Genomic DNA, 16,585 nt, shown 5'->3' with positions numbered 1-16,585 from the left:
TTTATGTTATTCTTTCTAGCTCAAATTCAATCATCCTAAAAATTAATTCAATTGCTACCACTTTCTTAAGGACCCTTGAGTCCCAGAACTAAAGATTATATTCTCAAATAGGTATTTTATGTAGACATTTCTACAACATCTATCTCAGTCTTTCTTGCATAATATTATTATATAAAATATACTATAGCATTTATGTATTATATATATATATACATATTTTTTGCTGATAAGTCATGATATTACTCTCAGTCTATCTGCCTACCTGAGCACACAAATGAATGCCTATTACATTAGAGCAGAGCTTGGTGGAAAACTCATAGACCTCATTATTAGCTTGACATGGGCTTGAATGTGAACTCACAAATTATTTTTTAGATTATCTGAGTCACAGTTTCTTCATCTAAGCATAGAATAATAAAAGTGCTTTATTTTCATTATTTTGAAAACATTCTAGATTTATAAAACCCTTTTAAGAGATTAACAATTTTCTGAGTCATCTATATTATATCCAAAGACTTCTTAAAGTGAAAATGCAATTTAATTAAATCCTAAGAGCATGTTTTTATACCTTGCCTTAAAAATGTACAAGCTACAACTAGTTCTCGTGTATATTAATTTGGTTATATCAAATGTAGCATAAAATATAATGTTTAATATAAACTTATCATGTAAGAAATTATCTTCATTCCTATCGATTTTTAATAATAATAATATATTTAAGTAACTTTCCTGCTATTATGCAGCTGATGGATGGCACGATGCCAAAGGTACAGTTCAAAAAGAACTTTTCACACCAAGAACATACCCTACTTCCTTTCCTATTAGAAAGACATATGTACATGTGTATGTCTCAATTATTTGTCTCAGGTGCTGATTTGAACTGCATCCTGCTTCTTTGGTGATTTTTGAATACCAGTTAGTTAATTTACATCTTTTCTTCTCTTTCTTGAAACAAATCCTAATTCTTTGTTTTCTGTTTTATGTCATTTAGTCCTCTTTCTCTGAATAATTTTTAAAGAATAACCTAACAAGAAATTTATGTTAGCAAATTCATCTTCATAGATCTGTTTGATAAAGTGTAACTAGTCAATTTTAAGACACCCTTAAGCTCAAACAGATATAAATTATTCCAAAATACTTTAACATAAATATAATCATTCATTCTAATGAAAGAAAGATCAATTTCAAAGAGCAACAGCTCTTCAAATATGAGCAAATTCCATCTGTTAATTCACTTTGCTTTCCCAATGAAGTAACAAATGTCATCACATAATACTTAAGTTGTTTTGGATGTATGGTGACAACCAGTCACGTGCTGCTCCCTCTTGGTGCCAGGTAACCTTGAAAACAGCCTTGTGAAACCAATGTGTTTCTTAGGAGTCAGGAAAAAGAGATGACTTTTCCAACTGTGCATTTGGCAGTTGCTGAATCCCTTTGCTTTTACATATGTTCTGTTGCAACAAAAAACTTAATTCTTCCAATTCTATCACTTAAGAAGCAGCTTGTACTACAGATTAAGTTACCATGCCGTATTGTGTAAAGCAACAGGAGAAAGGACAGAAATTAGAGATTGTATCCAGACTCACCGAATGCTCTGTAAAGTTCTTCAAGAGCCAGGTGCTTGTCTAAATTGACATCATCATACTTCAGTAGATTGTACAAAGTACAGTCAGAAAGACCCTTGCCCAGTTCTTCCTGTTTTATCACCTGAAAAGCAAATTATAACTGTACTTTAAAATCTGTATCACATTTCTTTAGCATGAGTAATTGTACGTAATAATCACATAATACTTCACTTTAAACCTGCAGTGGGGCAAAGAAGAAATCAATCTATGAAAAGCCCCAGTGCTCAGTCACTGAACAATTATTTGTAACTGTTTCAAAGACAAAGTTCTAATGTTAAAATACATACTTAGATTTTTCCCCTAACTTTCTAATACAAAAGTCTTACAGGACTCAACAAATATGAACATTCTGTATTTCACTTATTTACTTCACTCCATTTAAACCTACTCAAGAAAACACTTCCACAGTAAAATCATGCCCTTGTCTCAGTGACCTGTGTTGGGATAAAATGGTACTTTCCAACAAAAACAACAGTTAAGCTGTTTGTGAAGGCTTTTTTCCTCATATTATTTGCGAAAAGTGAAACTAGATTTTTTTTTTCCTCCACTGTCTAAACTCCCCAGCTGGAAGTTAAGTCATTTGGGATTGTGCATACTGCCCTGGTCACAAAAGAGCTATTAAGCAAATGACTGTTTCCAGGAGCCAGACAGAATTAATGCACCAACCGAAGATGGAAATCTATCCGAGCGTGGGTGAAGAAAATCATCACACTGCTTTTATGCACCCTGCTCAGTCCTGTGGACTGAGGCTGCAACTTTCTTATAATCTCTTGATTTTGACTATTGCCTGTCATAAAGCAGATCCCCACACTTTTTCAGACATTCCTATTCTGTGAGTAGCTGCATAGCTCTGTCCACGATCTTTCAGTCTTTCATATTCTCCACACAGAGGCAGGAACTCGTATTGTCTGAAGCTGTACATCACTATAGTTTTTGTTTGTTGGTTGGTTTCGTGTTGTTTTATACGTCGTGTAGCTTAAAGAGAAAACGGTTAGCCAGCTCAGTATTCAGGGCCTGCGACTTAATAGCTCTATAATTCTGGCAAATCATTTCACATTTCCTCTACTAGAAAGTAAGTGTGAAGATTACCACCCTCACTAACACAATCAAGTGTAATACTCAACATGTAGTGTATACTTAAGATGGTCATTTAAAATTAAATCAATTATTCTTTACATAGTGTGTATCTTTAAATAATTTGCTGCAGGCTTTCAGACCTCAGCTTGCATATGTTGTGTCTGCACTCACAGTGGACTAACACTGCTTGGGGTAAAGGGGAGAATTTGGCACACTCTTTGTTATATCCATGCAGAATACTGATACCATATTCTAAGGCTCCTCCGATGCTTTTCAGCTGTATCTTATGCCATTTTTTGGACACTTGTATGTACGTTCAAAGTTCAGGTACACAAGTCAAACTGAGTGTGGCTGGACAGCTGAGATATCTCTGAGGATAGGCTCAGCATATGGGTCACTATTCACTGGGGCCTGCAGTGTACTCTCTAGCCACCTTTGTAGTGACATACCAGGAGAGTGGATAAGCTAAGTAGACCCTCTATAGCATAGCAAATTCTATATTTTTGTGTATAACATTAAATTTTCATTGGCTAAGCTGATATTTGCCACCTTAGAGAGGAAAAAGGCAAAGGCTTATGTGATTTAACTGCTCCTTACTAATAGGTATTGTGGATGGTAAGTGTTATGCCATGCACTTAAGCATAGTCCAGCTGGAGAGATTAACAAAACCATCTAAAGGCTGAAGTCATTTCTCCTATAAGCCTATTGGGAAAGCAAAATCTAGCTTCTCTGTTTAGAAAGCAACAGAGCTCTCAGCCATTCTCCATCTGTTATTGGTTAGGTTGCAGGAAATGACTTTTCCTAAGGGCAGTATATTTTATTCTACCTCACTATGTTTTTCCTAAAGATCTAAATTGCTGGTATTAGGGTTACATATAGGATGCAGTGATAACAGTTTGGTATTATAATAATATTTTACTGACTTTTATTCTCATGTCACTTTGTAAATAGACATGAAAGAGAGAATTGGGAAAAAGATTTTGTCATTTTCTGCCTCATATTTTTTTCTAATGTCTTACTCAATTTAAATTGCTACTTTAGACCAAGACAGTGGGATTCTAAGTTTTCCTCATTTCTGGTTCTTGCATAGACTAGTTTGATCTTGACTTGGTCATGACTGTACAAGGTAAGCTGGGCATGCTATTGTAATGAGTATGTGTGATAGTTTGGATTTTGCATGTCACCCAAAAGTCCATGTGTTAAAGGCTTGGACCCAGCCCATTGTACTATTGGAAAGTGGTGGAATCTTAGGACGTGAGGGCTAAACAGAGAAAGTTAGTTTGCTGGGGGTATGTCTTTGAAGGCAATATTGATACCCAGGCCTAATTCTGTTCTCTCTTACATTTTCTGACTTTCATGATGTGAGAAATTTGCTCCAAACATGCTCCCCACCAGTATCACAGCTCCAAAATCAGTAGACCAACTGAACATGAAGTGTAATCTGTGTTATATTTACAGAAAGCTGATTAGCAATGTGCTGTTGAAGTAAGATAAATAAATGAGGAGACAGGGAAATTACTTTAATAAACAATAAAAGTGCTAGACTCAGACATTGGGACAAGGAAGTAAAAACTGGAAAGCCAGAACAACTAGCCCCTCCATCTCCTTTTAGATGTTAAGTTACAAGAAAAAGGGAACTTAAAGTGGCTACCTATACCTGCATTCCTATCTGAGATGTTAACAAGCAGTAAAATTCCTTGAATGGGTAGAGGGAAAGACTTCTATGGCAAAGGAAAGTCCTATAACCCACCTATTGTCCAGTATTTTTCTAGATAAGATCTCCAAATTTAAAAAAAAAATTTTTTTTGGCAGTACTAGGGTTTGAACTCAGGGTCTCACACTTGTTAGGTTGACATTCTAGTACTTGAGAATGCCAAGTAGTAGAATGCCAGCCCTTTTTTGTGTAGGGTATTTTCAAGATAGGGCTTTTAGAACTATTTGTCTAGGCTCTCTTCAAACTATGATCTCCCTAATCTCTGCCTTCCTATAAGCAAGGATTACAGGCATGAGCCACCAGAGCCTGGCATCTTTATATTTTAAAATAACAAACAGTACCCATCTTGGGTACTCAGAGCCATTGTCTAATGATTCGGGTTACTAGACTTCTCATGATTTGTATTCTCCCAGGTCAGAAGGGATACCTTTCAGAGTCTTTACTCCCATTTTCTGTGTGTGGAACAGGAAATGCTCCTCCCTCTTTCCCCCCTCACTTCTCCCTGCTTTATCATGTTATACTAAAATGAATCCTTGCTAAAGCATCTACTTTGTTAGATTCCTCATTGTGAGACCCCCTTGAAATGCCTTTCATGTTTGTGCATCTCAAGGACCTATGATTTTGGCTGGAAACTGAGAAGCTACGGAACCCCCACACCACTAGAGAAGCTCGTGATCCTGACTACAAAGCCTCACCAAACAAAATAACAGCAACAACAAAAAACCTCCTGCCCACCTATACTGGGTATGTCATAAATAGACAGAATGGATTTATTCTTTCACCTGTTAATATTTCAAATTGTTTTAAATTGCTAAGGTTTTGGTGGATGTAAACTTATAAACATTCAACTATTTGGGAAAAATGTAAGACTGAATATATTAGTAGAGTTCTTTTCCCACATCTTACCACTCTTTGGTACAGGGGATGCAAAGTTGTAGGCTTTGATAGTTCCCTGCACTTCTCTCATTTACTGTCTGACACCGGTTCTAAAATCTTCTCATTATAAACTCCTCAAAACACATGTGTTCCTTCAGGAGTAACAAATGGGTCAGACCTATTGCATTTATCAAAAATTAAATATCTTATAATTATGCCTTAGTCAAGGAGGCCAATCACAGTTTCATTTGTCATCCATTATAAAATAGTGAAGATATTTCTTAAACCCCTCACAAGAATTTTTTCACTTATTTTCCTGATTAGAGGTCAAGTTACAAAAATTCAGTGTCTGTGGAAGTTAGGACAAAAAAGAAATACTAGCAGAGTGTATGAAAACAGGAAAAGTCAGACAAACAGCATCCTGGGGTAGGGAGATGCATATTTAGCTTTAATAATACAGAGTTGTAAAAGTTGCATAAGTTATGTCATAAATTAGAAATAACTCAGTATTTACTACTGTATCATTTTTGGTCCCAAATAAACAATTCTTACTTTTCTCCTTTAATCATTTATTCTATCCTCCATTTGGCAGATAATTTTTGCTGCCTACTGTAAGTCAATCACTGTCCCAGATTCTGAAACACAGCATGTCACAAGGCAAATAAAAATCAAGTCTTTGAGGGAAGAGCAGAGCAACATGGTAGAATAAGATTATTAGGAGATGTCACTGTACAGAAGCATCAGTTTGAACCACTATTCACACAAGAAAATACATTCACAAGAGCTTGGGAAACTAAGCAAGAGATCACAGAAAGTGGCTTTAGCATTTCTTTTTCAGAAAAAAAAATACTTATCCATATTACTTCACTCCCAACTGCAAGAACATGCTATGGGGAAAGATGACTCCCATGTAGGGGAGAAAGAGGGAATCAGTTGCAGTCTTAGACTTGGGACTCAATACCAGGCTCACCATGGAAGTCCCATACTGGGTACAGTCCCATAGCTCCTGCCCCAGAGATGATGTCCGTGGACAGAGCCTTTGGCCTAGAGTTAGCATTGTCAGTCAAGGGGCTGACTCTACCACCCCTCTCCTGCCCTTGGGTACCATAGCACAGAGGAAAACTCCATGTGATTGGGGATAAGGTGAGGAAGCAACCATAGGATTTTACCTTGAAATAGTGCTGGGCCTCCATAGTGAAATGTCATACTAAGCAAAACCCTAAAGGCCCTGTCTTCAGGCCAGATTCCATGGATAAAGCCTCTGTACCTGTCTTGGTGCCAAATGGAAATTTGCAACACAGTGGAAAGAATCATGGTTATCCTACCTTATTACCAGTTGTGGTGCAGGTCTGAGGTGTACCTGGAAACTATGCAGTTCCTTGTAGCTATATGCCTCAGCTGCCACCAAGCTTAGTGTGAGTGTTGGTGGTCAAAGGATGGACCTTCACATTTTTTCTCTGACTTGTGGCAGTGCAGTGTGGAGAAAGACTCCACCTACTGTGGTATAGAAGAAAGAAGTGTACACAGGACTTTGACTTGGAATTCAGTTTGGGGCCTGCAATGGTAGCACCCAACACTGGGCAGAGCCAAATGGCCCCTGCCACAGGCCAGTGCCTATGAATGGATCATTCCTTGCAGGATAGATTTGTATTCATCCAGGATCACCTCTGCTTTGGCACAGTAGTCTCAAGGCACAAGCAGACCGCAATAACAGACATGCCATGACAGTGCAGGTTGGTCCTCCCCTGTGCTGTAATGCCCTTGATAAGCTGTGGGATATGGATACAATCTGGTATTGGAGTGGCCTTATTGGTCATGAGCTTATCCACACCGTCCCTCCCTGCAAACCCAGAATGCATAACATGGAGGAAGTCATTGTCTATAATAGTAAAACAGAGATCATCAACCACAGTCTTGAAGTAAATCCAGAAGGATATGCACAAACAAAGGCAGAGACTTTGTTGAGAAATAAACACCTAACAGTTCAATGTACACACATCATCATACAATAAGCATCCAAAACTTTCAAGGAAACATGATATCACTAAGGGATAAAATAAGCAATTAAGAACAAACATAAAATGATAAGTGAGAATTCTCACATAAATAATTTTAAAATATAATGTTTAAAAAAAAAACCCAGTGAATTCAGTAATTTATCAAAGAAACTGAACAGAGACATCCTAGAACTAAAAAGTATACTAAATGAATTGAAAAACAAATGAGATATAAATAAATCAAACAGAACAATGAGTCAGGGAACTTGAGAATAGACTATTTGAAAATACATAGAGGAGAAACGAAAAAGGGAAAGAATGAAGATGCATATAAAAGCTTACAGAAATTATGTGACAGCCTTAAAAAAACAAATAATGGATTATTGGAATTCAAAAAGGAATTGAGAATGTCAACTGGGTAGAAAACTTATTCAAAGAGATTGTAACAAAAACTCCCAAATCTACAGACGGATGATAATATCCAGGTAAAGGAAGGTCAAAGAATATCAATCAGAATCACCTCTACCCTACCAACCAAATCTACCCTAAGAAATCTAATCAATTATGTCCAAACTTTATAGCTGAGAATTCTGAAATCCTGTGAAAAGTAACAAACAGCCTTAAAAAAGTAGTTCCAGTAGTTTGAAAAAATTAGTTTCTAGTTCCCTAATATCTGACTTAGCATAAGCCTTATAAGCAAAGAGGGAGTGGGATGAGAAAATCAGTGTTGAGGGAAAAAAATTGTCAATCACTAAAATGATACTCAGCAAAACTCTCCTTTAGAAATGAAAGTCAGATGGAGACAAAAGAAGTACAAAGAGGAAAATTTATAGAAATGAACATCAAAAAAGCATAAAGGTCTCAAGGAAGGAAACTATCACTCTCCCTCAAGGAATTAAAAAACAAGAACAACAAAAAAGTAAACCAACATGAGAAGGAAAGAAAGAAAAGATCAGAACATAAATAAATAAAACACACTAAAAAACAGTACAAAGATGAATGAAATGAAGAGTTGTTTTTTCAACAAAATAAATGAAATGGACACATCCTTAACTTGTCTAAGATCCTAAAAAAAGAAAAGAGAAGACACTAACAAACAACACCACAGATTTAAAGGACATTGACTAATGGCACCACAGAAATACAAAGGATAATTAGTGACTACTGAGAACAACTACAAGCCAACAAATCTGACATCTTAGAAGAAGTGAATAAATGCCTGGATACATCCTTGTCATGATTGACTAATGAAGAAATAGAATATCCAAACAAATCAATAGGAAGTAACATCAAAAAAAAAAAAAAGTCTCCCACCAAAGAAATGTCAAGATCAGATCCCTTCAATGCTGAATTCTACAAAACATTTGAAGAAGCATTACCAACACTATTCAAATTATTCTGAAAAAAATTGAAGAAGTGGGGATTCTCCTATACACATTTTATGAGGCCAGTTTTACTGTAATACCAAAAACTGGCAGGAAAAGAGAGAGAGAGAGAGAGAGAGAGAGAGAAAGAGAAAGGAAGAAAGAAACATTGATAACTTTAATGGAATATATGATTAAAAAAGATCCAGCAAGCTGAATCCAATGACATATTAAGAACATTATTCACCAAGGTCAAGTAAGATTCATCCCAGGAATTCAAGGATGTTTTGTTAACATATACATTAACAAAATGAAAGAAAAATGCCATAGAATCATCTCAACCGATGTAGGAACAACTTTTGATAAAATTCAACATGCCTTCATGATGAAGAATTTGCACAACTGAGTAGAGTAGGGATATACCTCAACATTGAAAAGGTCATTTAAAACAAACCCACTGCTAACATCACACTGAATAGGAAAGATCTTTTCTAATATCTGGAACATGTTAAGGATGCCTTTTCTCTTCTTTTATTCAGCTTCATACTAAAGGTTCTTGCAAGAGCAATCAGGCAGGAAAAAGTATCAGGGACATCAAATTGGAAAAGAAGGAGTCCAATATTCACTATGTGTTCATGCATGAGCTTATATATAAAGAAAAACCCAAAGCCTCAACCAAAACTTTCTTAGAAACAGTAAATTAAGCAAAGTTCCAGGATACAAAATAAATACATAAAAATCAATAGCACTTCTGTAAACAATAGCAAATCAAAAAAGTAATACCATTGATAATAAATAACAACAACAAAAAAAAACCTAAGAAAAAAATTAACCAGAAGGTGACAGGTCTCTGGAATTAAACTTAATTAACTATAAAATACTGATGAGAGTAATTGAGGCCCAGTGTAGTAGCACATCTCTGTAATCCCAGGTATTTGGGAGGCAGTGACAGAAGGATCATGAGTTTGAGGGCAACCAAGGCAAAGTTAGTGAGACACTAAGAAACAAATACAAAAACAAAATGGCAAGAGGCATGGCTCAAGAGATAGAATGCTTGCTGAACAAACATGAGGCCCTGGGTCTCTATCCCAAGTATTGCAAGTGGAAAGACATTTAACATTTAAGGATTGGGAGACTCAATATTTTTAAAATGTGTATAATGCCCAAAGTGATCTTACAGATTCAAGACATTTCCTAACAAAGTACCAATGATATTATCCACAGAATTACAAAAAAAAATTCTGCATTTCATATGGAAGCACACACATACATACATACATATGTACACAAACACATGCAAATGCACACACACACACACACACACACACACACCAGCCAATACATTCTCCAACAGAAGTACACAGCAGGGAGGTTTACATACTACATAATGTCAAAATACACTAGAGAGATGTAATAATCAAAACAGCGTGATACTGACATAAAAACAGACACAGACCAATGGAACAGATTAGAGAGCCTGGAAGTGGGCATCTGGAGCCTACTTATCTTTGACTAGTTGCTAAGGACATGTGTAAGACAAGGACGGTCTCTTCAGTAAATAGTGCTGCAAATGTTAAATATACATATATACAGAGAAAAGGAAACAGACCCTTATCTCTCATGGTCAACTCAAAACAGATTAAGTACCTGAAGCTATCAAACTACTTGAGGAAAAAATAGGGAAAATACTTCATGCTATTTAAATGATAGTGGATTATTTTTTGTTAAGACACTGAAAGCACAGGAAGCAAAAGCTAATATAGATAAACTGCATTTCCCAAACTAAAGAGCTCTGCACAGCAAAGGAAATAATCAACACAGTGAAGAAACAATTTAAAGAATGGGGAAACTATTTTTAAACTGTATACCTTATAAAGTCTTAATATACAAATTATGTAATAAACTCAACCAATTCAGCAGCAAAAATCTAGTAAACCCAATTAAAAATTGGGCAATAGACCTAAAATGACATTTTTCAAGGAAAATCTCTAAATGACCAACAGGCATATTTGAAATAAAAGCTCAAAATCATTAATCATTAGGAATTTGCAAATTAGAACCACAAAGAGATATACCACAGTGCTGGTGGAATAGTGCTTCAAGAGGTAAGAGTGCCTGCCTAGCAAGTATGAGGTCCTGAGTTCAAATCCCAGTACCACAGAGAAAAGAATAACCTTGCCTCAAAATACTATGATCAAAAAGAGTAAAGATACCAAGTTCTGGTGAGGATGTGGAGAAGAGGGGACTCTTATACACTGTTGGTAGGGATGTAAATTAGTACACCCATTATGATTCAACAATCTTAGTAGTGAACACATCTAGAAAGAAAATGAATTTGATATATCCATGAGACATTTGCATTCCTGTGTTCACTGTAGCACTATTCAAAATATCAAAGAAATGGAAAAAATTTATGTATCCATCAACTGATGAATGGATAAAGAAAATGTGGTATATGAGCACAACAGACCACTAGTCACTAAAAGGATGAAATCCTGTCATTTGCTATAAAATAAATGGAAATAAACCAGGCACAGAAAACAAGTCTTCAGGGGCTCACTCATATGTGGGATGCACAGAAGTTGGTCTCATAGAAGTTGAATAGAATGGTGTTACCAGAACCTAGAGTGTAGGGGAAAAGAGAAAGATGGAGAAATGTCAGTCAAAAGTACAAGTTACAGTTAGATAGATGTTCTGATATGTTATTGTACAGTAGGGTGACTATACATAATGACAATGTAATGTATATTTCCAAAAGATGGGAAAAAGAATATTGAATGTTTTTGTTGTTGTTGGGACTGGGGTGTTTGAACTTAGGCTTCATGCTTCTAAGCAGGAGCTCTGTCTCTTGAGAAACACCTCCAGTTTGTTTTGCTCTGGTTATTTTGGCGATGGACTCTCACAAATTACTTGTTAGGCTGGCTTCAAACCCAAATCTTCCTGATCTCAGCCTCCCAAGTAGCAAGGATCACAGGTGTGAACCACCAGCAACAGGTTTAAATATATTGACTATTTTTACCATAAAGAAATGATAAATGTTTAAGGGTGACAAAATGCATATCCTTATTTGAATACTCTTATTTTAATATTATATAATCTATATATATATGCACAATGTAGATGCAATGTATATATATATATATATATATATATACACAATACATATACTATGTATTTATATATAGATATATTGACACATCATCCAGTATGCCACATATGTGTACAATTATTATGTACCAAAAATACAACCTTTAAAAATTGCTCCCATGTAGAATTTATATTCTAGTAATGGCAGAACAAAAAATACACACACACACACACACACCATGTCAAGAAATATATAATGCTTGATAAGTAAAGCTGATAATATAAATGTGATGTGAGAGAGGTGGATATAGAAACAGTGTCTCTCTTGGTATAGAGATAGATTCTTGGGTATTAGATTTATTGAACACTGGATGATTTGGAATTTCGGTTTCTTACATTGACTCTCATAAAAGGGATAAAAGAAATGCATTGATTTTTGTAGTGTTAGGCAGTCCAAGAAGATGAGACTTGCAAGTATGGAGAAGAGCAGGAGAAAAGAGTGGAATCTCCCCTTTCTCTGTGATTTCTTTAGTGTTGAACAGGAACAGCAATGGTACCTCATGGAAAGATGCAACAGTGATGTGTCCAAGTCATGTCAGTTCTCCCTTTACAAACTATGGTCACCACAAACCAGAATAGCATCTTGGTAGCAGTAGTCTTGGTAGACTTAGAGCTCAATGCTCCTCTATTTTACAGAGAGTCCACAGAGTCATTCTTGTGATTAGCTTCTTTACTTAGCAAATATGTACATAGCATCAAAGTCCAAGGATCAGAACATAAAGATACCCTTTTCAGGAATACTTGTCTCTAGGTATCAGATTTTTGTTTCTCCCACACAGTATGGATAAGCTTCTCTACCACACAGTCTGAAAAGCTTTTTGGCTTCTTTTCTCCCTTCCTTCCTCTCTTTCCTTTTACCCTTGATTTTAACTCTCCCGTACTGAGAGCTAGGGTAGGTGTTGTAGGTCAGATAGCAGATAGCTATAGCGTGGTCCCTGCACTAATGATGTTTTTATTATAGAGAAGATGGATGGAAACATGAACTAATAAGTGTGACAATTATATATTATCAACAGTGCCCTAAAACAATGTGAGAAGACAGTGAGAATAATTAATGTTACAAATTTAGCTTGTTGAAGCATATATAACTGTGAGAGATGTATTAAAAGAAAAGAATAAAATGAAAACGACTAAATTTTGTTTTCTTTTATATTTTTGAACGTACCTAATACAACAGTTAAAAAAATCATTATAGCCAATGTCAATTCTTTTGAAAGACTACCTAGAAATATATGTTTATAAGCTACTTGTGGGGAGAAAAATATTTCATTTTTAAGACATTCTATATGACTGAAGGATTCTATGAATACAAATGCATGAATTTTAAATGAATTTTGATACTTTAAAGGATTTAAATATTCTATATGTTTAGAATAAAAATCTCAAGTTGTAATATTCCAGTTATTGCCCTGCATATTAAAATAACAATTAATAATATTTTCAGAAAGAATTGAAAGCCCTGTTTTTAACTGTAGACTTGAATTGTAGGTAAATTAATGGGTGCAGCCTCACTCACCCTTCTGTTAAGTGCCCATTGTTGCTGTTATTATTCCTCTGAAATCCTTAGCACTGGCAAGAAAATTTCCAATAGACCCTGCTGACATGGACAATGCCATTCTACCTCAAACACCTGGTTTCCACCATCTTATTGTGTATTTGTAATAGGATTATTGGCTTTTAAGTGCAAAAATAGCATTCTCCTCTAAGGGACAGTCAGACAAATCCATTTGTATCTTTTTACTCTTCTGTGCTAAATGGGACTAATTGTTATGGCATTCCCTGGGAATTCACACTTATCTTATTTCCCTATTCACACAAGTGCTTGTTTATGTCTTCAGTTTGTTCCCACTGAAACAGCTTTTTATCTATGAGACAGAACAAGTCCTATTAATCTCACAGTAAGTAAGCATGCTGACTAGATTAGAAATCTTTTAAAAACTTTATAAACATAATAGGATTCACCAATTCAAAATAAAAATTAACTGGCCATTTCCCTATGTAACAATTATAATCATTTTTAAGACAAACCTTTGAAAAATTCAAATATTGCAAAAACTTCATTGTCATGCCCCCCTTTTAGCTTCAAAATGTCTCCTTTTATTTCTCCTTGCTTTTCATTTAATTTTGTAAACGCATTCACATACAGTAGTCATTGAGCAAATGGCATTTTAAGTCAAATTTATATAACATAATAATCGAAATCCCGTGAACAAGTAGTTCTTTCCACTGTTTTAATGAAAAGTTGGCATGTATGCCCATTAGGAAGACATTTCATTCTAATATGCATTTCTAACGTGAATCAGCTTAAGATTACAGAACCTACCTGAAGAAAACCCTAACCCAATAGCGTCAATACTGCTGCTTGTTTAAACTCAGACTTACGTGGGACTTCTGTGAACAGAGCTAACTTCGCTTGCTTACATTCCACAGGTATTTTTCCAACAATGCGAAAAGGCCAGAGGAACACCTTTTCCCAGTGGCCAGCACCATTTTACTTCAAGTACTGTGCTTGCAGCTTCAGCACTCTGCTCTCCAAGAACAACCAAAGCCCCACGCAACTGTCCTCTTGTCAGAAAGACCAAATATGTAACAATCCTCCCTCAGCTGCTATTTTGTTTTGTATGTTTTCCATGGTACGCTGTCAACTGTGACAAAAACATTAGATGGAAAATTCCGGAAATAATTTGTAAAAGTCTTAAATTGGTACCAATCTGAGAGTGTAATGAAATCTCACATCACCCAGCCTTGCATCACAAGGAGCATGAATCACTCCTTTGTCTAATTTTCCAGTTGTAGACTGCAACTTCCTGCTAGGCACTTAGTTATCAGACAGACTGCCATGATATTACAGTGTTTGTGTCTAAGTAATTTGCTTTGCTTAATAACGCCCCCAAAGTACAAGAGTAATGATGCTGACAATTTTTATTATTGCACATTGTTTAATTGTTCTGTTCTATTATTAGCTGTTATTGTCATTCTCTTACTGGACATAACTGATAAGTTAAAATTTATCATATGGGGCTGGAGGAAAGGCTCAAGTAGTAGAGCGCCTGCCTAGCCCTGAGTTCAAATTCTGGTACCACCAAAAATAATACATATATATATATTCACATAGGTTTACATGTGCAGGAAAAACAGTATATATAGACTTGGGTTTTATCTATTGTTTCAGGTATCTAATAGGGACACGTTCTCAGCAGATAAGGATGGACTATGCTACAGATCACAATGCAAGAAATAATTCTTCAATTTTTTGAGACACTATTAGACAAATCCCCTGTGTGTGCTTCATTCCCCAGTGGACTTTGTGGTTCTATGAGGTCCAAGTCTCCCACATTGCTTTACACATTTCCCAATTTTATGCAATCGCCATTCCTCTTAACGCAAACCCATCATTTTGCCTTGTGGAATCTTGCTTTCTGATCAGAAAACTCTTTTCCCTTCAGTTCTGTACAAAAATGTATTCATCTCCATATTGACTTTAGAAACTCTGAGTATCCTTTGAGCTAGACAAGGTAGTACATGTTTATAATCCCAGCACTTGGGAGGCTGACGCAGCAGAACAGTGACTTTCAGATTCTGTCTCAAGAGAAAAGAAAATATGTTATCCCTTATTAAAACCATTTGTCTAGTAATTTTAATTAGTTTCCTTTGGAAGGTTAATTTTTCTCCTGTGTACATTCTATCTTAGTTTAAGGAAGCTGGGAGATAACTGAATGAATCCCTCTCAGCATTTATGGGTCATTTCCTCTTCCCAAACCAGTCTTTTTCATGCAGAAAAATAGGAAGTTAGATAGATGGTAGGTAATTTATATATGATACAGATGATGATGATAGATAGAGAGATGATAGATAAATGATAGATGATAATAGATGATAGATAGATGATGAATAGATGGACAGATAGATAGATAGATAAATGACAGATGACAGAATCCATTCACTTGAACTTCAGGCCATTCAGATGCATGACTCTTTATTATTCTTTCCCCATAATTCATTCTTGGCTTGAGCTCCTGGTTCCTGACTCTTTTCATGACTTCACTGTCCATGTGACTACACCTGTCAGAAGAGCTCTTTGCTCCTTCTCATAACAAATACTCATCAAACTTCTCTCCTCCAACGACTATCTTCTCCACACTAGTCTTCCAAGAGGGGCCTATCCATTGTGCCAGTGATTTCATCCTGGAATCTCTATTTCAAGGATTACATATTTAGGAATAATACATGTTTTTGAAACCACAAATGCTGTTCTATATGGGTGCGTTTCTGACCACAGAAGACATACATAAAACATTGGGGGAGATAATAGGTTTTCTTGGTTAAGTTGGTGACCACGATTAAAAAAATCTTCCCATATTTGTTGAGACCTTTGCAGTGATCTATTATGTTTTGAGGTACACATTGGAAAGTTAAGCCAATATGGAGCATGCTGCTGCAAAGATAATTTTCATCAAAGCCATAATTATTAAAATTCAGATTTCACAGCAAACTCAGAGAGTGCTGAAATCTTGTACTGAAGAAGGTGATTTAAAAGAAAGCAACCTGAATTAGATTTGGGAAAGAGAAGTAAACTAAAGGTTTCATGCCTTCTCAGAATAGACTTCTGAAAAAGCAACAACTTTCAGTTCCTTTAGTGTACAGAACTGGCTGCTGGGAGAAAGTAAGGTAATTCAGATTTCTACATCTTCATTCTAAATAAGATTCAGATGACAGTATCAATTCAAGAAAAGATGGAAGGCTACCAGAACTGAATAAACAAAATGTCCATCTACCCATTTTCAA

At 35.8% G+C, this 16,585-nt stretch overlaps 1 protein-coding gene across 5 annotated transcripts in view; it reads right to left on the bottom strand.

Annotated features, from left to right (window-relative positions):
* Nucleotides 1-16,585, bottom strand: part of Fstl5 (follistatin like 5) — a 749,493-nt gene that overhangs the window by 358,156 nt on the left and 374,752 nt on the right. For all 5 annotated transcript variants that reach the window (XM_074041710.1, XM_074041709.1, XM_074041711.1 and 2 more), the window contains one exon: nt 1,587-1,707. In XM_074041710.1, coding sequence (XP_073897811.1) covers nt 1,587-1,707 — 121 coding nt within the window. The remainder of the gene's footprint in view (nt 1-1,586; nt 1,708-16,585) is intronic.

Source organism: Castor canadensis, chromosome 9 (assembly GCF_047511655.1).
Source record: "Castor canadensis chromosome 9, mCasCan1.hap1v2, whole genome shotgun sequence".
In the NCBI taxonomy this organism is placed as follows: domain Eukaryota; kingdom Metazoa; phylum Chordata; class Mammalia; order Rodentia; family Castoridae; genus Castor; species Castor canadensis.
Note: the sequence above shows the minus strand (reverse complement) of the source record. Positions and strands in the feature narration are given on the sequence as shown.